At 49.0% G+C, this 20,917-nt stretch overlaps 1 protein-coding gene across 1 annotated transcript in view; it reads right to left on the reverse strand.

Annotated features, from left to right (window-relative positions):
• Nucleotides 1–1,968: 1,968 nt before the first annotated feature.
• Nucleotides 1,969–20,917, reverse strand: part of CUX2 (cut like homeobox 2) — a 255,122-nt gene continuing 236,173 nt past the window's right edge. The window contains exons 17-22 of the mRNA XM_057747176.1: nt 18,307–19,106; nt 17,459–17,618; nt 9,033–9,305; nt 7,632–7,820; nt 6,132–6,405; nt 1,969–2,761 (exon numbers count right to left, since the gene is read on the reverse strand). Of these exons, the coding sequence (XP_057603159.1) occupies nt 1,969–2,761; nt 6,132–6,405; nt 7,632–7,820; nt 9,033–9,305; nt 17,459–17,618; nt 18,307–19,106 (2,489 nt within the window). The remainder of the gene's footprint in view (nt 2,762–6,131; nt 6,406–7,631; nt 7,821–9,032; nt 9,306–17,458; nt 17,619–18,306; nt 19,107–20,917) is intronic.

Consider the following 20,917-nt stretch of genomic DNA (forward strand, 5'->3'; position numbering starts at 1 on the left):
TTGCAGTCTGCATGTAAGCCTGGATTTCAATGTTGTGTGGATTTCAACAGTAAAAAGTGAAGTGTCCCCCACGATTGCCTTATTTGGGACAGGGCGGTGGTGGCTAAAAGGAGATGTTTCATTTGTTCCAGATATGATTACTCTGAAAATTGGTCACTGTTTCCTATTGGCAAAATATAAAAATACCTTCATCTGGATAAAAATGTATAGAGTGGAAAACTTTTCAATGCATAGCCTGGGTGTATGGAAAAGGAGGTTTTCCTGCAGGGTTTGCATTGTTCTTCATTGATTGGTGTGGAGACTGCAGCCTGAACTGAGTGCATGAGAGTTGAGATTTCTGGAACGCCCCTCAAAGGTCCCCTTCTGGTCACTGGATTTTGCTGGCCTGGGTTTCAAAGTGTTTGCTGCATCCTTGAAAACCTCGTCAGCCATCTCTCCCCCTGGTATTGGGTTGGCACCCATTAAGACCACCTTTTCATTGTCATTCTGGATTCAGCTGGGAAGTCACCCAACTCAGCCTTCCCACAGAGTTTGAAAAAGTAAAAGAAATAATAGCAGGAGAGATTAAACAACCAATATCCAAATTGGGAACTCATCCCCTAAAAACCAGGAATGATGAAGCCACTGGAGGGTGGGCTTCTTTGAGTTGAGGGGTTGAGTCTTTGTTCTCTAAAAAGTCATGTGTTAGAAGGCAGGAGGTTGGACTTGAGACAGGGATATGGTGGTCATGCTGTGGTGAACTCAACCGTTTAGCTTCATTCGGCATAAACTTGGAGGTGCAGACACTTTCCAGAAAGCACCAGGGTCAACTTGTGAAAGATGATGATGAGAAGGGGAGCTGGGGTCTCTAGTTTGATGAGTCTACCTTTTGGTGCTGGGTGCTAAGCTGTGTGCTTGTGGGATGACCAATGCTGTTATTTCCTTAAAACACAAGGAGGGGAAGATGGCGGCCACAGTCTTGCTCTGGAAAGCCAGTAGGGAAATTTCCCGCGCTGTGGCCACAATTCAAGTTGGGGAATGGGGTCACTCTGGTTCAAGCACCATCCTCTAATCACCTGTCCCCATACCTGGCTTTCCAAAGGATCCGGAATCACATCTTGTTTACAGATGGACAAGATGGATGTCCACTCCCTGTGGCCCACAGGTTTCTGACGAGAGGGAGTGTAAGCAGTTTGTTTCGTACCATGTTACATCTCAGATAGGATGGTCGGCCCACATCTCGACAACATTTACAAAGGCATGGGACATTCTGTGTTATCAAGGTTGCAAAACAGACCACCAGAATGAAACACATCCTCAGCGGCATCAGGGTTTTCATTTAGAGTCTTCTGGACTTTCTCTTTTCAACATGGTTTTTGGAAGGACAGTAGCAATGCACTGTGTCTCACAGACAGACGTGGGAAAAAACCGCGGTTCAAAGGTTATCTAAATTTTGGTCAGTCTTATAGTGTTTTGTGATGGCTTTGAACAATTGTCTCCTTTTAATCTCATCTAGTGGCAAAAACGACACAACTTCAGTGTATACTTCGCAACAGTTGTGACAGCATCCTGATTTTATAACTCTCTGTAATATCAAAACAGCATCAGCTGGGAATAAATTCCAAAGGATCCTTTATTAAAATATCTAAAAGAGGTCTATAAATATTTATTTTTCTAAAAGAGTCTGGAGTTTCCAGGTGAAAATGTGGCGCCACTTTGCTTCTGCCTCCTGTAGAGAGGCCAGAGTGGAGAAGAGGGTGCTCCCTGGGGCAGGGGCTGCTGAAAAGAGGAGGCAGAGGCACCTGCCCCACCTGCTCACTCGTGACTTCATAGAACTGGGATTACAACCAAAAATGTAAAACGGTGTAACACTGCGGTCCACACTTTGATTTGACGACTTGGCGCCTGCCTTCCTTACCCCGCCCTGTCTGGGAGAGCAAGTGAGTGAGAGGGGAGGTGGCCACCAGGGTGTGCCCCCCGCCTCCGCCTTTAGAACTCCCACTCCAGGGCCTCCTCCCGATTGGCAGCCCTCTCTAGCCGGTAGATGATGCTGTTCAGGTTGGCCATCTTCTCGTGCCGCCGCTGCAAGTTGGGGTTCACCTTGGTGCTGGGATGCAAAGCCCCAGTTGTGTCAGCAGTGGGGCTGGCACTCGGCACTTTGGCAGGGAGGGTGCCAGGTGGGGATGGGGAGATGGGCGCTGAAGAGGAAGGGACAGGTGACACAGACATCATGAGGCCCGGCGAGGAGGCGGCCGAGGGTGAGTTCAGCGACACCTCTAGGCTGCAGCGTGAGGACTCTGAGGCCGACTTAAAACTTAGGGGGTCTGGGTGTAGCCGCTCCCCGCCCTCGCTCTCCTGGAGGGGCTGCAGCGAGGGGCAGGCTGGGGTGGCCCCGCCTGGAAGAAGGAGCCCTGGGGCTGCTTTTGGGAGTCCGTTGTTACTCAGAGGGTCAGGATGCACCTCTCTGGGGGAACCTTGGCCTTTGTCCGGCTCCTTTGAGTCCTGGATGCCTGCCTCTTCCTCAGCATCCTCAGTCTGTTCCTGTTTAATCCTCACTTGCGTCTTGTCCTGGGTGATCAGGGGTGTGATGCTTTCCTCGGGACCCTCCTGAAGCTTTAGTTCCTTCACAGTAGGCTTCTGGTCCTCAGCCTCAGAGTCAGGGCTCTGCGGGGTAGGGTCTGGGTGGGAGTGGTCTGGCGGTAGGATGCCAGGACCCCCACTGGGGTCGAGGTCTGGTTCCTCTTGGGTCCCCTCCACCAACATCTCCCGGCGCATCCGGGACCTGGGGCAGAGACTGCGGTGAGCAAGGGGCTGGACGTGAGCGGCTAACCCTGGAGTCAAATCACATGAGTGGCTTTCTGACCCCACCTACTTCCCTGGGGGCTCACTAGGCATAAGCTTCTTCACATGCAGCATCTTAGTAAGTCCTTTCAACAACTCTGCAAGGTGGGTGCTATTATTATCCCCACTTCACATAGGAGGAAACAAGGCTCAGAGATGTTGAGTGACTTGTCCCAGGTTTCACAGCCAGTAAGTGGCAGAACCAGGACTTGAACTCAGGATTGTTGGATCCCAACACTTACAATCTAGACCTGTGCTGTCCAGTGCAGTGGCCATTGGTCACGTGTGGCTCTCTCATTATTAAAAGTTTTTATATTGATTACAAGTTGAAATGGTTATATTTGTATATATTGAGCAAAATAGAATATACTATTACATTAATTTCATCTGTTTTGTTCTTTTAATGTAGCTACTAGAAAGTTTTATATATGTACTTCTATTATATGTACTTCTATTGGACAGCGCTGTCCTAGAGCATTTTTCAAAGTCAAATACAGATCTGGTTTGTGGCAAGTAACTCCCTGCTTCTTTCCTGGAGGGACTCTTGGACATCAGCTCAGAAGGGAAAACTGAGGCACACAGAATAACTTGTCTAGGTCACCAAGGCACACAGAGGCAGAGCGGGGACCAGAACCTGGGTACCCTGAATTCCAGTTCAGAACTCATCCTCTTTTCACTTCAATGACCTGCCTGCTGTCGGAGGAAAACTTATTCTCATGTATTATGTTTTAGAGCAGGAGAGGCTAGGAATGGGTCTAACTCCATTAACTATTTTCCTAATAGCTTGAGGTCCAGAGAGGTCAAATCACTTGTCCAAGGTCACAGAGTGACAGGGCTTCCTCAGCATCTGCAATGCTGTAGCCCTCTGCCCTTTTTTAATTAATGATATATATTATATTAACACCATAATTTAATAATATTAATAGTAAACTACACATTACTGATAAATAATACCCACATTTATAAATTTTAACTATAAACATCATGACGATGGGTGCTTACCATGTATCAGGTGCTGGGCCAAGCATTTTTTGCAGGTTATTTCATTTATTTTTCATAATAACCTTATGAGGGGGATACTAGCCTCTCCCCCACTGACAAAGATGAGAAAGCTCAGAGAGGCACAGGGACTGCTACGGTTACACAGCCAGCAAATAGTGCAGTTGGGCTCTGAACCCAGCAGTCCAGCTACATTCTCCTGCCTCCCTGCCCAGGTGGGGGATGGGCCCCCATTCCAGGATCCTGAGCCTGGAGCGACTGTGAAGGGTGATCTGGTTCACTTCCCTCTCTCAGTCCCTAATCCCTCCACGAAGGTGGCCTTCTCCACCTTCCAAGAGACTCTGTGGTCTCCTTCAGTCCCCTCCAGAGGGAAGAGCTGCTGGGACCAGGGGGAGTGCTAGTCGTTTCCAGTAAGGTGGCATCTGAGAGTGTTTTGGGATGGCTCAATGCCTGAGGCTCTGTCATTAGAACTTCCAAACTGTAGATCAAATATAAATATGAGGCTGATAGTCATTTACACCATAGTAAAAATCAGTCTCTTTCTTCAACTCCTGACTCCTATAGTCTATAGCAGGTCCTCCCTGGTAATTTTTTTCTCAAAATATCCTATTATTCACCTTTTCTAGAGCTCACTGCAGTTTGTAATGATACATTAATATAAGTACTCATTTAATAGTGACCTTCCCTGATGGTCTGTGAGAGAGGCTGAGGGCAAGGACTTTGTCTTGTTCTCCTTGGTGCTTGGTACAGAGTAGGTGCTCAATACACTTTTACTAAATGAAGTAATGTATTCTTCTATATTTAAGAGTGGTTTCTTTGAGGAGTGGAATTCTCTCTGCTCCTTCAAAGCCCAGCTCAAATGCCACCTCTCAATAAAGTTTTCCCTAGGTAGAATTCCCTTTTCCCTCAGCCCCTATTCCTTCCTGTTTTAGAGTATTAGGTGGTTGTGAAATTATCTGGTTTGTGATTTGAAGCTCCCTGAGGGCAGGGATGATGGCTTGAACCCCTGTATCTGCCTACCCTGGCTCACTGTGCACACATGGCAAATATCTGTTGAATGAATACACCGGATAATAATGGAGGGCTCAGTTCCTGTGGGAAACAAGAGGGGACAGAACATCTCCTGGGAGGGAAGGAGGGCGCGAGGCTTTGAGGACCTGTGTCATTTGCTCTTTGGTAGGCTCTGGGTCTGAGCAAGACAACAAGTAATATTTTACAACATGTTTGTGCCTGAAGTTTTTCCTCTGATCCTCATTTCAGCACTGTGGGGTAGTATGAGGTTCCTTATCTGCAAAACAGGGATGAGACTCAGAAAGTGACGGTGACTTGCCCAATAACACACAGCCAAGGTGGGAACTGAACTCAGCCTGTGTGATGCCCATGCCTGGGCTGTGGAGGGAGATTTCGGGTTCCACCCTTCTTCTAGGCTCCTCCTTCTTGTTCTCGCTTGGGGATCAAGAGACTCTCCTCTCTGGCACCACAGAGGCACCAGAGACATTTGTTGTTCAGGAGGCTTGGTGGGGAATGCCTCAGAGATGGTCCTTGAAATCCCATCAAACTTGCTCCACAGGGCTCTCAGGAAGGCCTTCTGCGGTCTCCTTGAGAACTGCTGGACCCAGTCAGTGCCCTGAGCCAGCCCTGGGACGAAACTCCCGGGCAGCCCGGCCCGCTGTGGGTCAGCTACTCCTACGACTGGGGACTGGGGAGTGGGAGGAGGCGCCACAGAAATAGGAATCCCCCATTCCCTGAGGTGGGTGGAGCCCAAGGGGCTGCCACAGGGGTTTCCTTTGGCCTCAGGAGTGGGAGAGGCCGAGAGCCCCAAGTCAGGGCTCTGACACAGGGCACAGTGGGTAGCTAGGGTTCCTCAGGCTGTGCTTCAAACACCCTTCCCTGTCCCTTCATAGAGGCAGACGCGGAGCAAGCTGGGTGGCGTCATAATAAAGGTAGTGACAGTAATGTCCATGCCTACCACATACTGTGTGCCAGGTGGTTTATGTAAATACAGCAGCCCATCAAATCCTCAGGACAACTATATGAGGTAGATCCCACTGTGGTTCCCATTTTATAGGTTAGAAGACTGAGGCTCAGGGAGGTGAAGTCACGTGCCGAGACCTCACAGCTGGAAATGGTTGAGCTGGGATTTATCAATACATCCAGGTTTGCCTACATAATAAAGCTACACACCTCATAGTACAGTCTCCTCCTCTCCCAGAGGCCATGCTGGGCTCCCTCCAAGCCCCAGGACAAGGAAGGGGGTTCTGGCTGAGACCCCCGCCCACCCTCCCAGTGGCCACCCGCAACAGTATCCCTACCTGTAGTTGTGGAACCAGTTGATGACGGTGTTGGTCTTGAGGTTGAGCTGGAAGGACAGGAGCTCGATGGTCTGCTGGGAGGGGTAGGGCTCCAGCTGGTAGGCTTTCCTCAGCGCCTCCTTCTCCTCAGGGGCCAGTACTACTCGGGGCTTCTTGATCTGCAGGAGGCTCAGGTCCTGGGGCTGTAGGCAGGGGCTGGGGCACTCGGAGCGGGTGGCTGGAGACTCACTGTCTGAGCCTGTGCTGATGAGGCCGTACCTGCGTTTCAGGTAGGCTGGGGCGGGTGGGGGAGGGAGGGAGGGAGGGCTGTGAGGGCCGACCAGAGGCCCATCACTACCTGAGCTGAACCAAGCATCAACCAGCCATCCTCAGAGCCCCCTGTGCCCCAAAAGGCCGCACAGTCTCAGCCTTTTCTCCTTTCTTACTCTCCTTCTGCTTCCTCCTCGTGAGATGCCTGCCTACCCACACCTGGTCATTAGTACTCCAATTGTTAACATATGTAGAGGGTTTGCCTCACAGACAGGAAGTGCTCAAAAAAGGGTGCTTTGCAGCATTCTCTTGATTGTCAGAAGTGTCTCTGAATGTCACTAATTTTGTTGAGGGCGGGGGCATGACATTAATTTTAAATGAACACAGTAATTGCATGATGCATCTCAACCTTAAATTGTCAGAATGTGGGGGGAGAAAACGGCCCACCTCAGAATGGAGGAAGTGAGGTTTTAGGGTCTCATTTAATTCTCACAGCAATGCCCTGAGGTAGATGCTGTGATTCTTACTTTCAGATGAAGCAGAATGAGGCACAGAGAAGGAAAGTAACTTGCTCAGGGTCACACAGCCAGGAAGTGGCAGGACAAGTTCTCAACTGTACAGCTGTCTGATGCCAACAGCCCAGACTTGGTCCTGCCCCATGTGCCGCTTACAGCCTGGCTTGACCCTGGGCCCTCATCATGAACTGCCTTGGTGCCTTGGATGACAACTTTTCAACTCCTCGTATCTCATCTCCCAGCTGGACCCTGAGCTTTTTTAAGATCCAGGAATCTCTTATGCACAGCGTGAGATGGGGTGGGCACGAAGCAGGTGCTCAATGCCAGCTCATTTTTTCAGGGATTTAAAATAATTTTAGACAATGTAAGAATCTGCGATTTCTTGTCCACTCCCACAAGGGAGGAGTCTTGTTTGCTGGGTCAGTTCGGTGCTTTGTTGTGTAGAATCTGGGTAATGAGCAAAGGGGGTGATACAATAGGGAGTTGATGCGGAGGATGAAGGAATCAGAGAGAGAGGCTGTCTGGGGGAACATACAGAAGACTCTGGAGTAGCTGTGGGTGTGTGGAAGGATGCTGAGAGAGAGATGGCATATTGGAATTTTCAAAAGTAGTAAATATTTTAATGGCTTGCAGTTATATTCTGTGTTTGAGAATGGACCATTGGGACCCTGGGATGGAACCAGATGTGGTTCCAATGGGAAAACTTTAGGCCAGACCCAGAGTACCCAGTGCTCACCTTTCTTCTCCAGCTTCTTCATATCCCTCAGCTTCTCCACGTTGTGGGGGTCATTGAGCCACAGCTGCATGCGCACAAAGGGCTCCCGCCCCTTCAGGCTCAGCTTGTGCCAGGGTTTTGGTCGGGACAGCAGGTCGGACACGGAGCCCTGTGTCAGCCCCAGGATGCTCTCCCCAAATAGCCGCTGCCCTGGGGACAGGGGAGGAGGGCAACCTGTTACCCCAGGCTGGGCAGAGGTGCTCCCAGGAGAGGCAGGAAACAGGCCAGAGACATGGGAGAAGCTGGGGAATGTCTCCACTAACTCAGAAGGGAGGACTAGACACAGGGGGGAGCCCACAACCCGTGTGTATCTGGGAGAGACCTTTCTGCAAAATGTGAGATGGGGGTGGGCAGACAGCTGCCAAACAAAAATGCTTTCATAATTTAGATGTTCTTCACTCCTTGGGGATCCCTGAAATTGTCTGCAAACTTCACGTGTATGAATTAGTATCACCTTGTCAGAGAGTAATTTGACAGAGTTTATCAAAATTTCAATGTGCATATCCTCTGATCCAGCAATTCCATTGCCTGGGATTTATCCTCCAGTTGTACTTGCCCAAGGGCACAAAGACGTGTACGGACATGGTTTCAGAGGCAGCGGGAAATTGGGAACAAGCAAAATGCTCATCGGTTGGGTAAATAATAAGGGGCATCCATGGCCTGAAAAATCCTGCAGCAGTGACAAAGAATGAAGGTGGTTTATTCACTCTCAAGTGGGTGTCCACAAACTGTTAATTTTAAAAAGCAAATGGAAGGACAGCCTGTGTGTAATTTCACCTATCTAGAAAAAAGAAAAGAAACTAGGTGAACATAATTCTTTTTGTGTTCAGCAAGTGTCAAAGAAGGGGGAGATTTTGTTTATTTAGATTTTAACTCTTTTTTTTCTGTCCTGTTTGGTATTTGAAAATAATGATGCCTTATTTTCATTATGGAAACTGTAGTGAAAAGTTGGGGTTTGTGTGTATCCCTCTGGGAGTGGGGCTTGACTCCCATCTGAGACTTGGAGGAGTTTGTGATTCAAGAAATTAAAGAACAGATTTCTCTTCTGTGCCCCCAGCACTGGATCAGGATGGTGTTACAGTCTCACTGTCACAGGGATTCTCTAAGTCCTCCTGCAAGGAAGTTTGGAGGGCTGTGGCTAAGGATTTCAGGTCCTATCCGGCCCGTATTGACCTCCCCCGTGTCCCACTCTAGAGACCCAGGTCAGAGTCAGATGCCTCCCAGGGGATCCTGGATGCAGGGCTCACTGGCACCTGCAGGTTGGATCCCAGTGCGTGGGGTCTCACTGCTGGCACTTTCCTTAAGGCAAGTAGGAGCCAAGTGGGGTGGGAGGCAGCATCCCTGATTCCCACCACCCTGTACCTAGGTTGTTGTCTGTGAGGACCTCTTTGACCCTCTTGGTGATGGAGTACGTGTCCAGCTCAGGGGACATGGCCACAATCTCCTGGATGCCTCCTGTGGTCTGGCTGCCCGAGTACATCTTTCCAGCCAGCGAAGAGCTGGAGCGTCCCTCCGGCTGCTGGTTCTCCTTGCTGCTCTCCAATGTCAGGCTCAGGGGCTCCTGGGAGCTCTTCTCTGGTGGCTCCATGGGACTAGGGGGTGGGGATGGCGAGGACCTTAGTTCAGTGGGACTGGCTGTGGGTCACAGAGAGACAGAGAAGGCGGTTACTGCAATCTGGCATAGACACACATGGTTTGGGCAGGCTTGTTTGTTAGAGCCAAGGGTTGGCAACAACCCATTTTGCAACCACCGTAGTAATATCTCAGGCAGGGACCATCCTGGATGTGAAAACGAGCAGATGAAAGTTAGATGAGGAATAGGATATCCACACAGTCCCAAAGTATCTCCCCACAAAATTCTTATTAGTCACAAAGGAAAAAATAGTAACTTTACAGCACAGCTAACTGCCAGATACCACCTTAACCAAGTGATCAAAGTTAGCATCACCAGTCATAGGATAAATCAACAACTGGTGCCTCCTGATACGATGTACTGAGAAGGACACAGCATCGCTTCTCTGCCCAAAGTGCACAGCCTGAACCTAACCACGAGGAAGCATCAGACAAAGCTGAACAGAGCCCGTCTACAACATAACTGGCTTCTAGTGTTGAAAAATGTCAAAACTGAAAAACAGAGAGGCAGAAGTGTCCAAACTGAAAGAGACGAAGGAGACATGACGACTAAATACAAGTTATCCTGAATCTGATCCTGGACAGGGAAAAATAAAATTATATAAAGATGATTATTGGGACAACTGAAGAAACTTGAATATAGATGGTGGGTTACATAACAGTATTGTATTATTATAAAATTTCTCATTCTTGGGAAATACTTGTTGAAATATTTAGGGGTAAAGGGACATGATATCTTCAATTAATTTCTCAAATAGTCAAGAGAGAAACAGCATGAATATGGCAAAATTAGCAACTGGTGAATCTGTGTGTAGGATATAGGAAGTTGGTTGTTCTATTGCTTCAGCTCTTTGGTAAATTAGCAATTACATCAAAATTGAAAGTTAAGGGAAAAAAGGAGTTGGCAATGACCTACAAGACCAACTACCGGGCGTTAGTTAAATAAAATACAGTGAGTCCCTGCGGCAATTAAAAATAATGTAATGAAAAGAGGTCTACCTGAGATGAGTAAGTTCTGGGATCTGACACACAGCATGCTGACTGTAGCTAACAATCCTGTACAGCTTTAATATTCTCACTATAACAACAAAATGGTAAGTGTGTGAGGGGAAGGATGTGTTAACTAACCTTACCATGGTAAACATTTTGCAATATATACATCTATCAAATTGTTACATTGTAGGGACTTCCTAGGTGGCGTGGTGCAGCAGTGGTTAAGAATCCACCTGCCAGCACACAGGAGGCTCCTAGATAGCTTCCTCCACAAGAGGGCAGACAGCAGAATCAAGCAGTATCAGCAGTATTTCGTCTTGTGGAACTGAAAACCACAGCCGCAGAAAGATAGAGAAAATGAAAAAGCAGAGGACTTTGTACCAGATGAAAGGACAGGATAAAGCCCCAGAAAAACAACTAAATGAAGAGGAGATAGGCACCCTTACAGAAAAAGAATTCAGAATAATGTAGTGAAGATGATCCAGGACTTCAAAAAAAGACTGGATGCAAAGATCAAAAAGTTTACCAAAGACCTAGAAGAATTAAAGAGCAAACAAACAGAGATATGCAACACAATAACTGAAATGAAAAATACACTAGAAAGAACCAATAGCAGATTACCTGAGACAGAAGGGCGAATAAGTGACCTGGAAGACAGAATGGTGATCATCACTGATGTGGAAAAGAATAAAGAAAAAAAAAAAAAAGAAAAGAACTGAAGACAGCCCAAGATACCTCTGGGACAATGTTAAACGCACCAACATTTGCATTATAGGGGTCCCAGAAGGAGAAGAGAGAGAGAAAGGACCCGAGAAAATATTGGAAGAGATTATAGATGAAAACTTCCCTAACATGGGAAAGGAAAGAGCTACCCAAGTCCAGGAAGCACAGAGAATCCCAGGCAGGATAAACCCAAGGAGAAACACACCAAGACATATATTAGTCAAGCTGACAAAAATTAAAGACAGAGAAATGTTATTAAAAGCAACAAGGGAAAAATGACAAATAACATACAAGGGAACTCCCATCAGGTTAACAGCTGATTTCTCAGTAGAAACTCTGCAAGCCAGAAGGGAGTGGCATGATATATTTCAAGTGATGAAAGGGAGGAACCTACAACCAAGAATACCCTACCCAGCAAGGGATCTCATTCAGATTCGGTGGAGACATCAAAAGCTTTACAGACAAGCAACAGCTAAGAGAATTCAGCACCACCAAACCAGCCCTACAACAAATGCTAAAGGAACTTCTCTAAGCGGGAAACATAAGAGAAGAAAAGGACCTACAAAAACAACAACAAAACAATTAAGAAAATGGTAATAGGAACATACATATTGACAATTACCTTGAATGTAAATGGACTAAATGCACCAACCAGAAGACACAGACTGGCTGAATGGATACAAAAACAAGACCCATATATATGCTGTCTACAAGAGACCCACTTCAGACCTAGGCACACATGCAGACTGAAAGTGAGGGGATGGAAAAAGATATTCCATGCAAATGAAAATCAAAAGAAAGCTGGAGTAGCAATACTCATATCAGATAAAATCGACTTTAAAATAAAAAATGTTACAAGAGACAAGAAAGGACATTACATAAAGATCAAAGGATCAATCCAAGAAGAGGAGATAACAATTATAAATATATATGCACCCAATATAGGAGCACCTCAATACATAAGGCAAATGCTAACAACTATGAAAGAGGAAATGCAAGGCAGAAATAGAGACACAGGTGTAGAGAACAAACATGTGGACACCAAGTGGGGAAAGCAGGGAGGGTTGAGGGGGGGATGAATTGGGAGATTGGGATACCAAATTATACACTCTAAATATATGCTGTTTATTGTCTGTTAACTGTATCTCAATAAAAGTTCTTAAAAAAAAAAAAAAAAAAAAAAGAATCCACCTGCCAGTGCAGGGGACACGGGTTCAATCCCTGCTCCAGGAAGATCACACATGCCATAGCCAAACAATTATTGAGCCTGCGTTCTAGAGCCTGTGAGCCACAACTATTGAGCCCATGTGCTGCAACTACTGAAGCCCACACGCCTAGAGCCTGTGCTCTGCAACAAGAGAAGTCACCGCAATGAGGAGCCTGTGCACCAACAATGAAGAGTAGCCCCTGCTTGCAACTAGAGAAAGCCAGTGTGCAGCAACAAAGCCCCAATGCAGCCAATAAATAAATAAATAAATTTATTTTTAAAAAATAGCTGAAAAAAGAACAAGAAAAGATGTCCACAGTACATTGGCACGTTAAAAAAAAAGGTGGGTTTTAAAACATTTTTCATTTTGTCAAAAGACATTTTGTGTGAATGTGAATTTAAAAACCACTTAGAAGATATTTTAGGTGGGATGACTTTGTTGAACCTCAGTTCCTGAATCTATTAAATGGGGCCATAAAACAAACAGCACTACACTTGCAACCACCCTACTCAGGGCCACGGTGAGGACTTGCGATAATGGGGGTCACCTCCTGAGGAATCAGAGTCACCCTCTGGACTTCCCAGTGTGAGCTGAGCCTCCCGACAGTCCAGGGAGGGCAAGGGATGTGCCTGGGGAGGTGCCCCTAATGGGGAGCCACGTGTGGTAGAGGGTCTAGGAATCCCTGTGCTGGTCCACAAGGTGCCTTCCAGCGAAGTAGAAAAAGGTACCTCTTCTTCAAAGTATTTAACTGGTGCCTGATGGAAATTTGTTAAGATAAACATAAAAATGTATGCTAAGTAGGAAGTAAAGGGAGTCCCATAACCATCCTGCAGTGGCTTTGATTCCAGAAAGGACATCCTGAGCCTCTCTCTGCTCTAGATGGGTTTTTCCTTCCCTGGGGACAACGACTGGACTACTCTGATCAGACCGCTCTCCTGCTCCAGAACCTTCAAAGGCTCCCCACTTGCCCCTTGCACAAGAAATGTCTACCTCCTTGTCCTGATGTTTAAGGCTCTGGACTCTCTTGTCCCTGCCCACCCCACAGACCTGGAGCTATTCACAGTCCCCTCAGTTACCCCTCTCCCCACAAGCCTCCTAGGCTCTTCTAAACCCTTGTGCCTTTGTTTAGGCTGGTCTTCCCCCTCTGAAAGCCTTCCCTCTAACCTTGAACTCCTGTGTATCCTTCAAGACTCTGACCCAAATGCCCCTTCGCTGAGGTGCACACCTTTGGGGTCTAAGAGCAGCTGGACTAGACACTGTCACACTTCACCGTGATTTCTTGCTTGTGCCAGATCTCTTCCTCACCAGATACGACAACGATGACGGTAACCCATGAAGCTTCCTTTTACTGAGCACTTACTACACGCCCAGCGTGGTGCTATGTGTTTTATACCCATGATGTCAAGTCTCCCTCATAACACCCCTAGGAGGTAGGTATGATGGCATCCTATTTTACAGATGAAGAAACTGAGGCTCAGAGAGGGCAGGCAGTATGTGTAAGGTCACAGAGTGGCCAGTGGCAAAACCAGGACTTGAGCTCAGGTCTACTCATGCCCAGCATGGTCTTCTCATATGTTAGTCTTAGAGCCTGGGGAGGCAGGAGGTGCTTTGGACTGAATACATTTCAGTCAGGACCCCTAATTTCTCCTGAAAGGTGCAAAGTGAAGCCTCAAAGTTCTGGGTAGTGGCATCACAGGCCTGTGTGGCTGGAAGCCCATGTCTGAGGTCACAAGGACTCTATGATCCCCCCTGTCCCCAAACTGGTCCTGGCCATCAGTGTGGTGGCATCAGTGTGATGCTAGAGCTGAAACGGACACATTCCCCTGTAACTGTCACCAGCAGAGACAAAAACCTGGTGGGGAAGGGTCAGGCTGAGAAAGTGAGAGGCAGTTTCAAGGGTCAACCCGTTGCCAGCAGGGGAGAGGGGCTGGGCTCAGCTGGGGGAGAATGGAGTGTTTTTGAAGGCATCTGCCTCTTGGAAAACCATCTATACCTGCGCCCCCACCTAAGGGACTAGACATCCAGCCAGAGAGGGAGTGGGATGAGGAGATGGAGATAAGTCCAGATGACAAGCTGAGACCAGCAGCCCCCTACCCCGTGCCCCTCTCCCCAACCCCAGGCAGAACACTCTGACTTCGAGGACCGTTTCTGATAAAATTACTACAAGATGCAGAAATCAACTCTATCAGGAGGAACACACTAATTATAAGGGGCTGGGAGGTCGGACGTGAACGGTCAGGTTGGCCGGGGTTGGGTCCTGCTGCCTGGGGTGGGCCTGACCGGGGGCACTGGTCAGGGGTGTGGGCAGGGGGAAGGAGAGAAGAGGGGAGAGCAAGGTGACCAGCTGCTTTGCCTGGGACTTTCTTGGTTTCAGTAAAGAAAGTCCCAAGTCCTGGGTACCCTTTCAGTCCTGGGCAAGCTGGATGTCTGGTCATGATAGAGAGTGAAGGAGAGATGGAAGGGGAGAGATGGAAGGAGAGAGATGTGACGGAGAGAGGCAGTGAGAGACGGAGGGAGCAGAGGTAGAAGATGACGGTGAGAGAGGAGCACAGTGAGAGAGGGACGGGGAAGAGGGTGACAGAAACAGAGAAAGAGATGGGACAAAGACACAGAGAGAAAGAAAAGGGGGTGGGGAGAGAAAGAGACCATGATGGGGGAGAGAGGGACGGAGGGAAGACAGAGGGACGGTGTGTGGGGAGCAGGCCTTCCTCAGCTGCTGGGGAATTCTGAGACGCCTCCGACAGAGGTGCCTGGAATACTGATGTCAACTACCGTGGGCGTCGCTAACAGGGCTGGTTAATTAAACCAGGATCTGTGGCAGACGGGGGGCACGGGGCGCACGCTTTAGAATCCTCATCTGGCTCAACCCCAGCTCCCTAAGGCAGGGGCTCCTGCACTAATACCTGCCCTGGTGGCTGGGGGGGGGGGGCAGCAGGGACTAAAGGGGGGCTGGGACCGGGTCCAGACCCACCCCATGGCCGGACAAGGTAGGACCTTGTGGACAGCCACCACCTACTCCCCAGGGCCAGGAGCTACCACTCACATCTCTGTTTCCACGAACCTGGGGTCCTAGTGTCCTGATCGGTGGTGAGCAGGGGACAAGGTGTCCACCCTCATCCGTACTGAGCTCCCCAAACCGTGGATGATCCTGCCTCCCGGCCTTTGCTCTTGCTGTTTCTTATACCAAGGACACCACTCTTGATTGTCTTTGCCTACCTCTATCCCTACCTCAAATCCTTCCATTACCAAGAAAAGAAAAAAACCCGAAACAATCAGACACTGGGGAAATGCCAATAAAAATTATGAGATACCATTTCATACTCACTAGGATGGCTACAGTAAAAAATGGGAAAATAGCAAGTGTTCAGAAAGATGTGGAAAAATAGGAACCACCATATATTGCTGCTAGAATGTAAAATGCTGCAATTGCTATGGAAAACAGTTTGGAAATTCCTCGATAAGTTAAACATAGGATTACCATATGACCCAGCAACTCCACTCCTAGATATACAGACAAAGGAATTGAAAATAGGTGTTCAAAAACACGTTCATAACAACGTTATTCACAACAGCCAAAAAAGTGGCTTATTCCTCCAATGGGATATTATTTAGCCATGAAGAATGAAATTCTGACACAAGCTATAGCACAGAAGAATCTTCAAAACACCATGCCAAGTAAAAGCAGCCGGACACAAAAGACCACATATTATCTTGATTCCATTGATATGAAATGCCCAGAATAGGTAAATCCATAGAATCAGAATACAGGCTGGTAATTGCCAGGGGCTCTGGGGGAGGAGGGACTGGGAGTGACTGCTAATGGGTATGGGATTTCCTTCTGGGGCAATGAAAATGTCCTAGAGTTATATAGAGGTGATGGCTGCAAAACACTGTGAATGTACTAAATGCCACTGAATTGTACACTTAAGAAAATGGCTAAAATGGTAAATTTTGTTTGTGAATTTTACCACAATGAAAAAACATTAATTAAAATACAACACAACATCAAAAAAAAAAAAAAAAAAAAAGGACTTGGGACCCTTTCCCAAGTATGGGCTCTGCGGTGGGCACCCTAGGAGGCAGGGGAGTCTAACAGCTAACAGTCTTGCTGTTAGCTTGTATTAGTCCTCGATTATTTCAAAGCTATAGAAATAAATGGAAAAGTCCTTCCTCCCTTCCCTAGGCCCATCACCTTAACAGATGTTAACACTGACCTATTTGCTTCCAATTTCCCTCTTTGTTTTAAAGAAAAAAAAGGAACAGAGACAGCCAGGGCCCTCCAGTCCCCTCCCAGTCTCTTTCTGGACCCTCCCTGCCCAGGGCAGCCCCCCTTCCCAGGCAGGTGGGCAGTGGCTCCTTTTTTCATTTCTTGTCTTGGGCATTAACTTCTAAAATAAATACCATCAAGGGGAGGTAATATTTTGTTCCCTGACATATGTTTCAGGAATTATTCCTATTGATACCTGCTGATCTGGTTCATTTCTGTGAACCTGAAATATGGTTTTTGTCCTATTGACCCACTTTACAGATGGACAAACTGACGGAGCTGAGGTCCTCGGACCTGGAGTCTGGCCTCTCCTTGCCTTTGCCTTTCTCTGGTTTCAGCAGGCAGGTCAGATGTCCTGCCCTGGCAGCCACGCCCCCTCGTGGTCTGGGCAGGCACCTCACCAGGGCCCTGATGGATCTGCTCACTGACTGTCACGGGGGAGGGAGCTCGAGCTCCCTGGAGTTTCCACCCCAGGGCCCCAATCCCCCTACTCTCAGGCTCTGGGACTTTGGGCAACTCTCCGAGCCTCAGTTTCCTCACCTAGGAAAAGTTCATACTTCACCCTGCCTGTGCATCATTAATGAAAAGATAACAGCTGCCCAAGGCCCCGTGCTAAGAAGGACTCTGAGGCTGCATGCTGGATCACTGGGAAAAAGAGATCAATCATCAGACTGCTGACGGGACGGGAAGGAGGGGCCCCCCATGCAGAGTAGTCTTCCTACCTGCTCTAGGCACCCTGGCGTCACCTCGAGCTTTAAAACCAGTGATAGATGCGTCTGTCTGGCTGAAGGGAGGATGAAAGGGAACCAGGGACACCAACTATGAGCAATCTGCACTTTCAGGCCAATAGCCGTGGTGGCCGGGGCTCTGGGGACGCAGAGTGGGGCAGACCCGGGCAGTAAAGCCACTGCACAGAGCGGAAGAGTGAGGGCTCTCGGCAGCTCTGGGGCCCTGTCTACACTCACCCTGGGAGGCGCTCGGCGGCTGGCCGACAGCCTGGCCAAGCTGGTCCGAGAGCCACAGCTGCATGCGGATGAAGGGCTCTCGCCCCTTCTGCGTCAGCTTGCTCCACGGCTTCGGCCGGGACAGCATGTCGCTCACACTGCCCTGTGAGAGGCCCAGCACCTGCGGATGGGCGGGGCAGGAAGGGTAGGTGAGCAGGTCCCCCTCCACCACTCTCCCCAAGACCCTTAGAGCCCACTGTTCACTCCCGTTCCGAGAGGCCAGGGCTGCCTTCGAGTGTTCTTCACTCCCCAGGTGCCTGCTGGGTGCCTGTGCCGCGCCCCCCACTTGCAGTGCCCTTCCCGATTTCCCGCCATCTGAAAACCCTGCCTGGACTCTAAGACCCCTTAAGCGCCCTCTCCTCCTGGAAGCCTTCCTGTGTCTCCCTCTTCTCCCTCCTCTGAGCTTATGACCCTCTGCCTGCTCTTCTGCTATGGGCAGGGGTGACGTTTAAAACTCCTTAACAACGTACCAACCCCGTCCAGCGGGGCTGAGCCTTAACCCTCGAGTGCATGAACCGTGGGGGGGGGTGCAAAGTAAGGGGAGGGGCGGGGGCAGGTGGCTCTTTGCTACTCAGATGGACGCGTTCCTCAGCTCCAACAACCACAGCACTGAATGCCGGCCCTGCCTGTGACTCCCCTCCCCCCAGTGTGCAGGGACAGGAAAAAGGGCTTTGGGGGTCCCGCAGACCTGGGTCTGAATCCTGCTTCTGCCCAGTCCTCGCCCCCCACGCTCACTTCTTTCCAGACCATGGATACGGGATGGGGGTCCTCCCTCCCCAGGTCCTGTGGCTCCAGGCCCCCGTCTTCACCTTCTCCCCGAAAATCCTCTGGCAGATTCCATTCTTGGCCAGCTTCTCCTTGACCTGGCGCGTCAGCTCCAGGGTGTCCACCTCACGGTACATGTAGAGCTCGTACTGCTCGGGGGTCAGGGGTGGCACAGTGGGCTTCAGCGTGCGGGGCACGTAGGCCGGGTGGTAGGCCAGCCGCCCGCCGCTGACCCCTTCGGCGCCACCGCCCTCGGCCTTGAGCTCACCCACCCTGGGGGGCTCGTCCTCACTCCCGGCTGCTTCGTCCTCAGGGGCTGCGGGGGCCTCGTCCCCACGGGGCCAGGCCCGCCCGTTGGGCTGGCCAGAGTAGCCGGAGGAGGAGGAGGACAGCGAGGGCGAGACGGAGGCGTAGGGGCGGCTAAGCAGGCCGCGGTCCGAGGCCCAGTGCTGGTCGAAGTAGCCGGCGTCACCGATCTCCGACTTGACCTTCCGGATGATGCTCTGCACGAAGGCAGCCGGGGACAGGACCGTGAGGGATGTCTGTGTGGCGCTACTGCTGGTTCCCCCGCCACTGCCACCGCCTCCGCTGACACCACTATCCTCCTGCTTGACATGGGTCAGGGCCCCGTTCTGGCTCATGGCGGCCAGCGAGGGCCGCTCTGGGGGCGAGGGAGGCACCGAGCGGCCCCGGGGGCCGGCCTCCATCTCCAGCAGGGCCTGCTGCTGCGCTTGCATCTCGCGACGCGCCTGCTCCAGAATGTTCTTGATGGCATCTTCTGAGGTGCTGGTGGGGGCTGTGCCATTGGTGATGTTCAACGGGGCGGCCGAGTTCTTGGGCTCTCCTGTGGGGAAGAGGACAGGGTGGCTGGAGGCCCACGGTCAGGGCATGGATTGAAGGCCAAAGGTGTTCACAGCACAGTATTTACACCAGCGAAATGTTGGCGTCCAACACCTGGGGATTGGTTAAGTAAATTATGGTCCACTCCTATGACAGATTAGGCAGCCATTAAAAATCAGGTGGACAGTGGGATTTTAGCATATGTGGAGAAACTGCTCGTGGGGACAACAGAACATTAAAAAAGGACTTGTCTTTTACATATGCAGTGATCCATCTCTGCAGATAAAAGCAAGTCCCAGAAGAGGACACACAGTATAACCTGCTTTCTACTGAGCTGCAAAACAAGCAAAACAAGCAATGTATTATTTATTGAAAAATCTTTTTTTTTTTTTTTTTTAAGTAGTAAACACAAAGGAACAACAGAACAGTGCTTCCCTCTGCCCTCTTAGTGGCCTTTTCCATGCTGAGGTCTCCCCACTCCTGGACCAGCCCAGATCAACACAGCCCTTCTTCTATTATCTTGTGCAGTCTATACCCTAGAGGATCCTCACAGCCCCAATTTTAATTTCCAATTAAAAAACAGAGCAATGGAATGTTATTCAGCCATAAAAAGGAATGAAGCATTGATACACGTTACCATATGGAATAATCTTGAAAACATTATGCTAAATGAAAGAAGTCAGACACAAAAGGCCACATATTGTATGGTTTCCATTTCTATGAAATATCCAGAATAGGCAGATCCACAGACACAGAAAGTAGACTGGTGGTTCCCTGGGCTTAAGGGAGGTCTTGAGTAGGGAGTGACTACTAACAGGTACAGTGTTTCCTTTTTGAGGTGATGAAGATGTTTGGAACTAGATGGAAGAGGTGGTTGTGTAACATTGTGAATATACTAATGCCACTGAATTGTTCACTTTAAAATGCTTAATTTTATGTTATGTGAATTTTACCTCAATTAAAAAAAGTAATACATGCCTGTTTACTAGGAGGCCTAAGAATACACAAAAAGTTAAGACGAAAATAAGAATCCCCTCTAATCTTTCCCCCAGAGGCAACCACATGAAATTTTCTCATGTTTTTCCTTCCAATCTGTTTTCTAACAACATGCATAGGATCGTCATACTTGATATGTGGGAGTGTGGCCTGGTTTGCTCTCACTTAGTGCCAATATGAGTATTTTTTCCTATGATGACGAGTTCTTCTATCTTTCATGGCTGCATAGGTCACTGAGGAAATACCCCGTGCTTTAGTTACATGATCCCCCACTGCTAGACACTTAGGCTGTTTCTAGCTTGTCATTGTTGGAAACAACGATAAAGAGATAGCTTATATATAAACTTTTGTCCCCATTCTGGACATTTCCTTTGATCCCCAGAAGTAGAGCTCCCGAGTTAGTGTCAGCCATATTCATTTCCTTCCCAGAGGACTGCTAATTGCTCTCTGCTTAGCCTTCACTTTTGTCAGGGGTGTGGAGGGATAACCAGGCACTCTTCTTCTTGCTGAACTCTTCACAGACCCTGAATGGAAACCCCTGACTTGTGCAAAAGCTTTCCCTCAGTGATGTTGCCTTTTCAATTTCTTTTTTTTTAATTAATTAATTACTTTATTTATCGGCTGTGTTGGGTCTTCATTACTGTGCACGGGCTTTCTCTAGTTGCGGTGAGCAGGGGCTACTCTTCGTTGTGGTACGTGGGCTTCTCATTGTGGTGGCGTCTCTTATTGTGGAGCGTGGGCTCTAGGCACATGGGCTTCAGTAGTTGTGGCATGTGGGCTCAACAGCTGTGGCTCACGGGCTCTAGAGCACAGGCTCAG

The sequence above is a fragment of the Hippopotamus amphibius genome, chromosome 8, assembly GCF_030028045.1.
Source record: "Hippopotamus amphibius kiboko isolate mHipAmp2 chromosome 8, mHipAmp2.hap2, whole genome shotgun sequence".
Taxonomy (NCBI): domain Eukaryota; kingdom Metazoa; phylum Chordata; class Mammalia; order Artiodactyla; family Hippopotamidae; genus Hippopotamus; species Hippopotamus amphibius.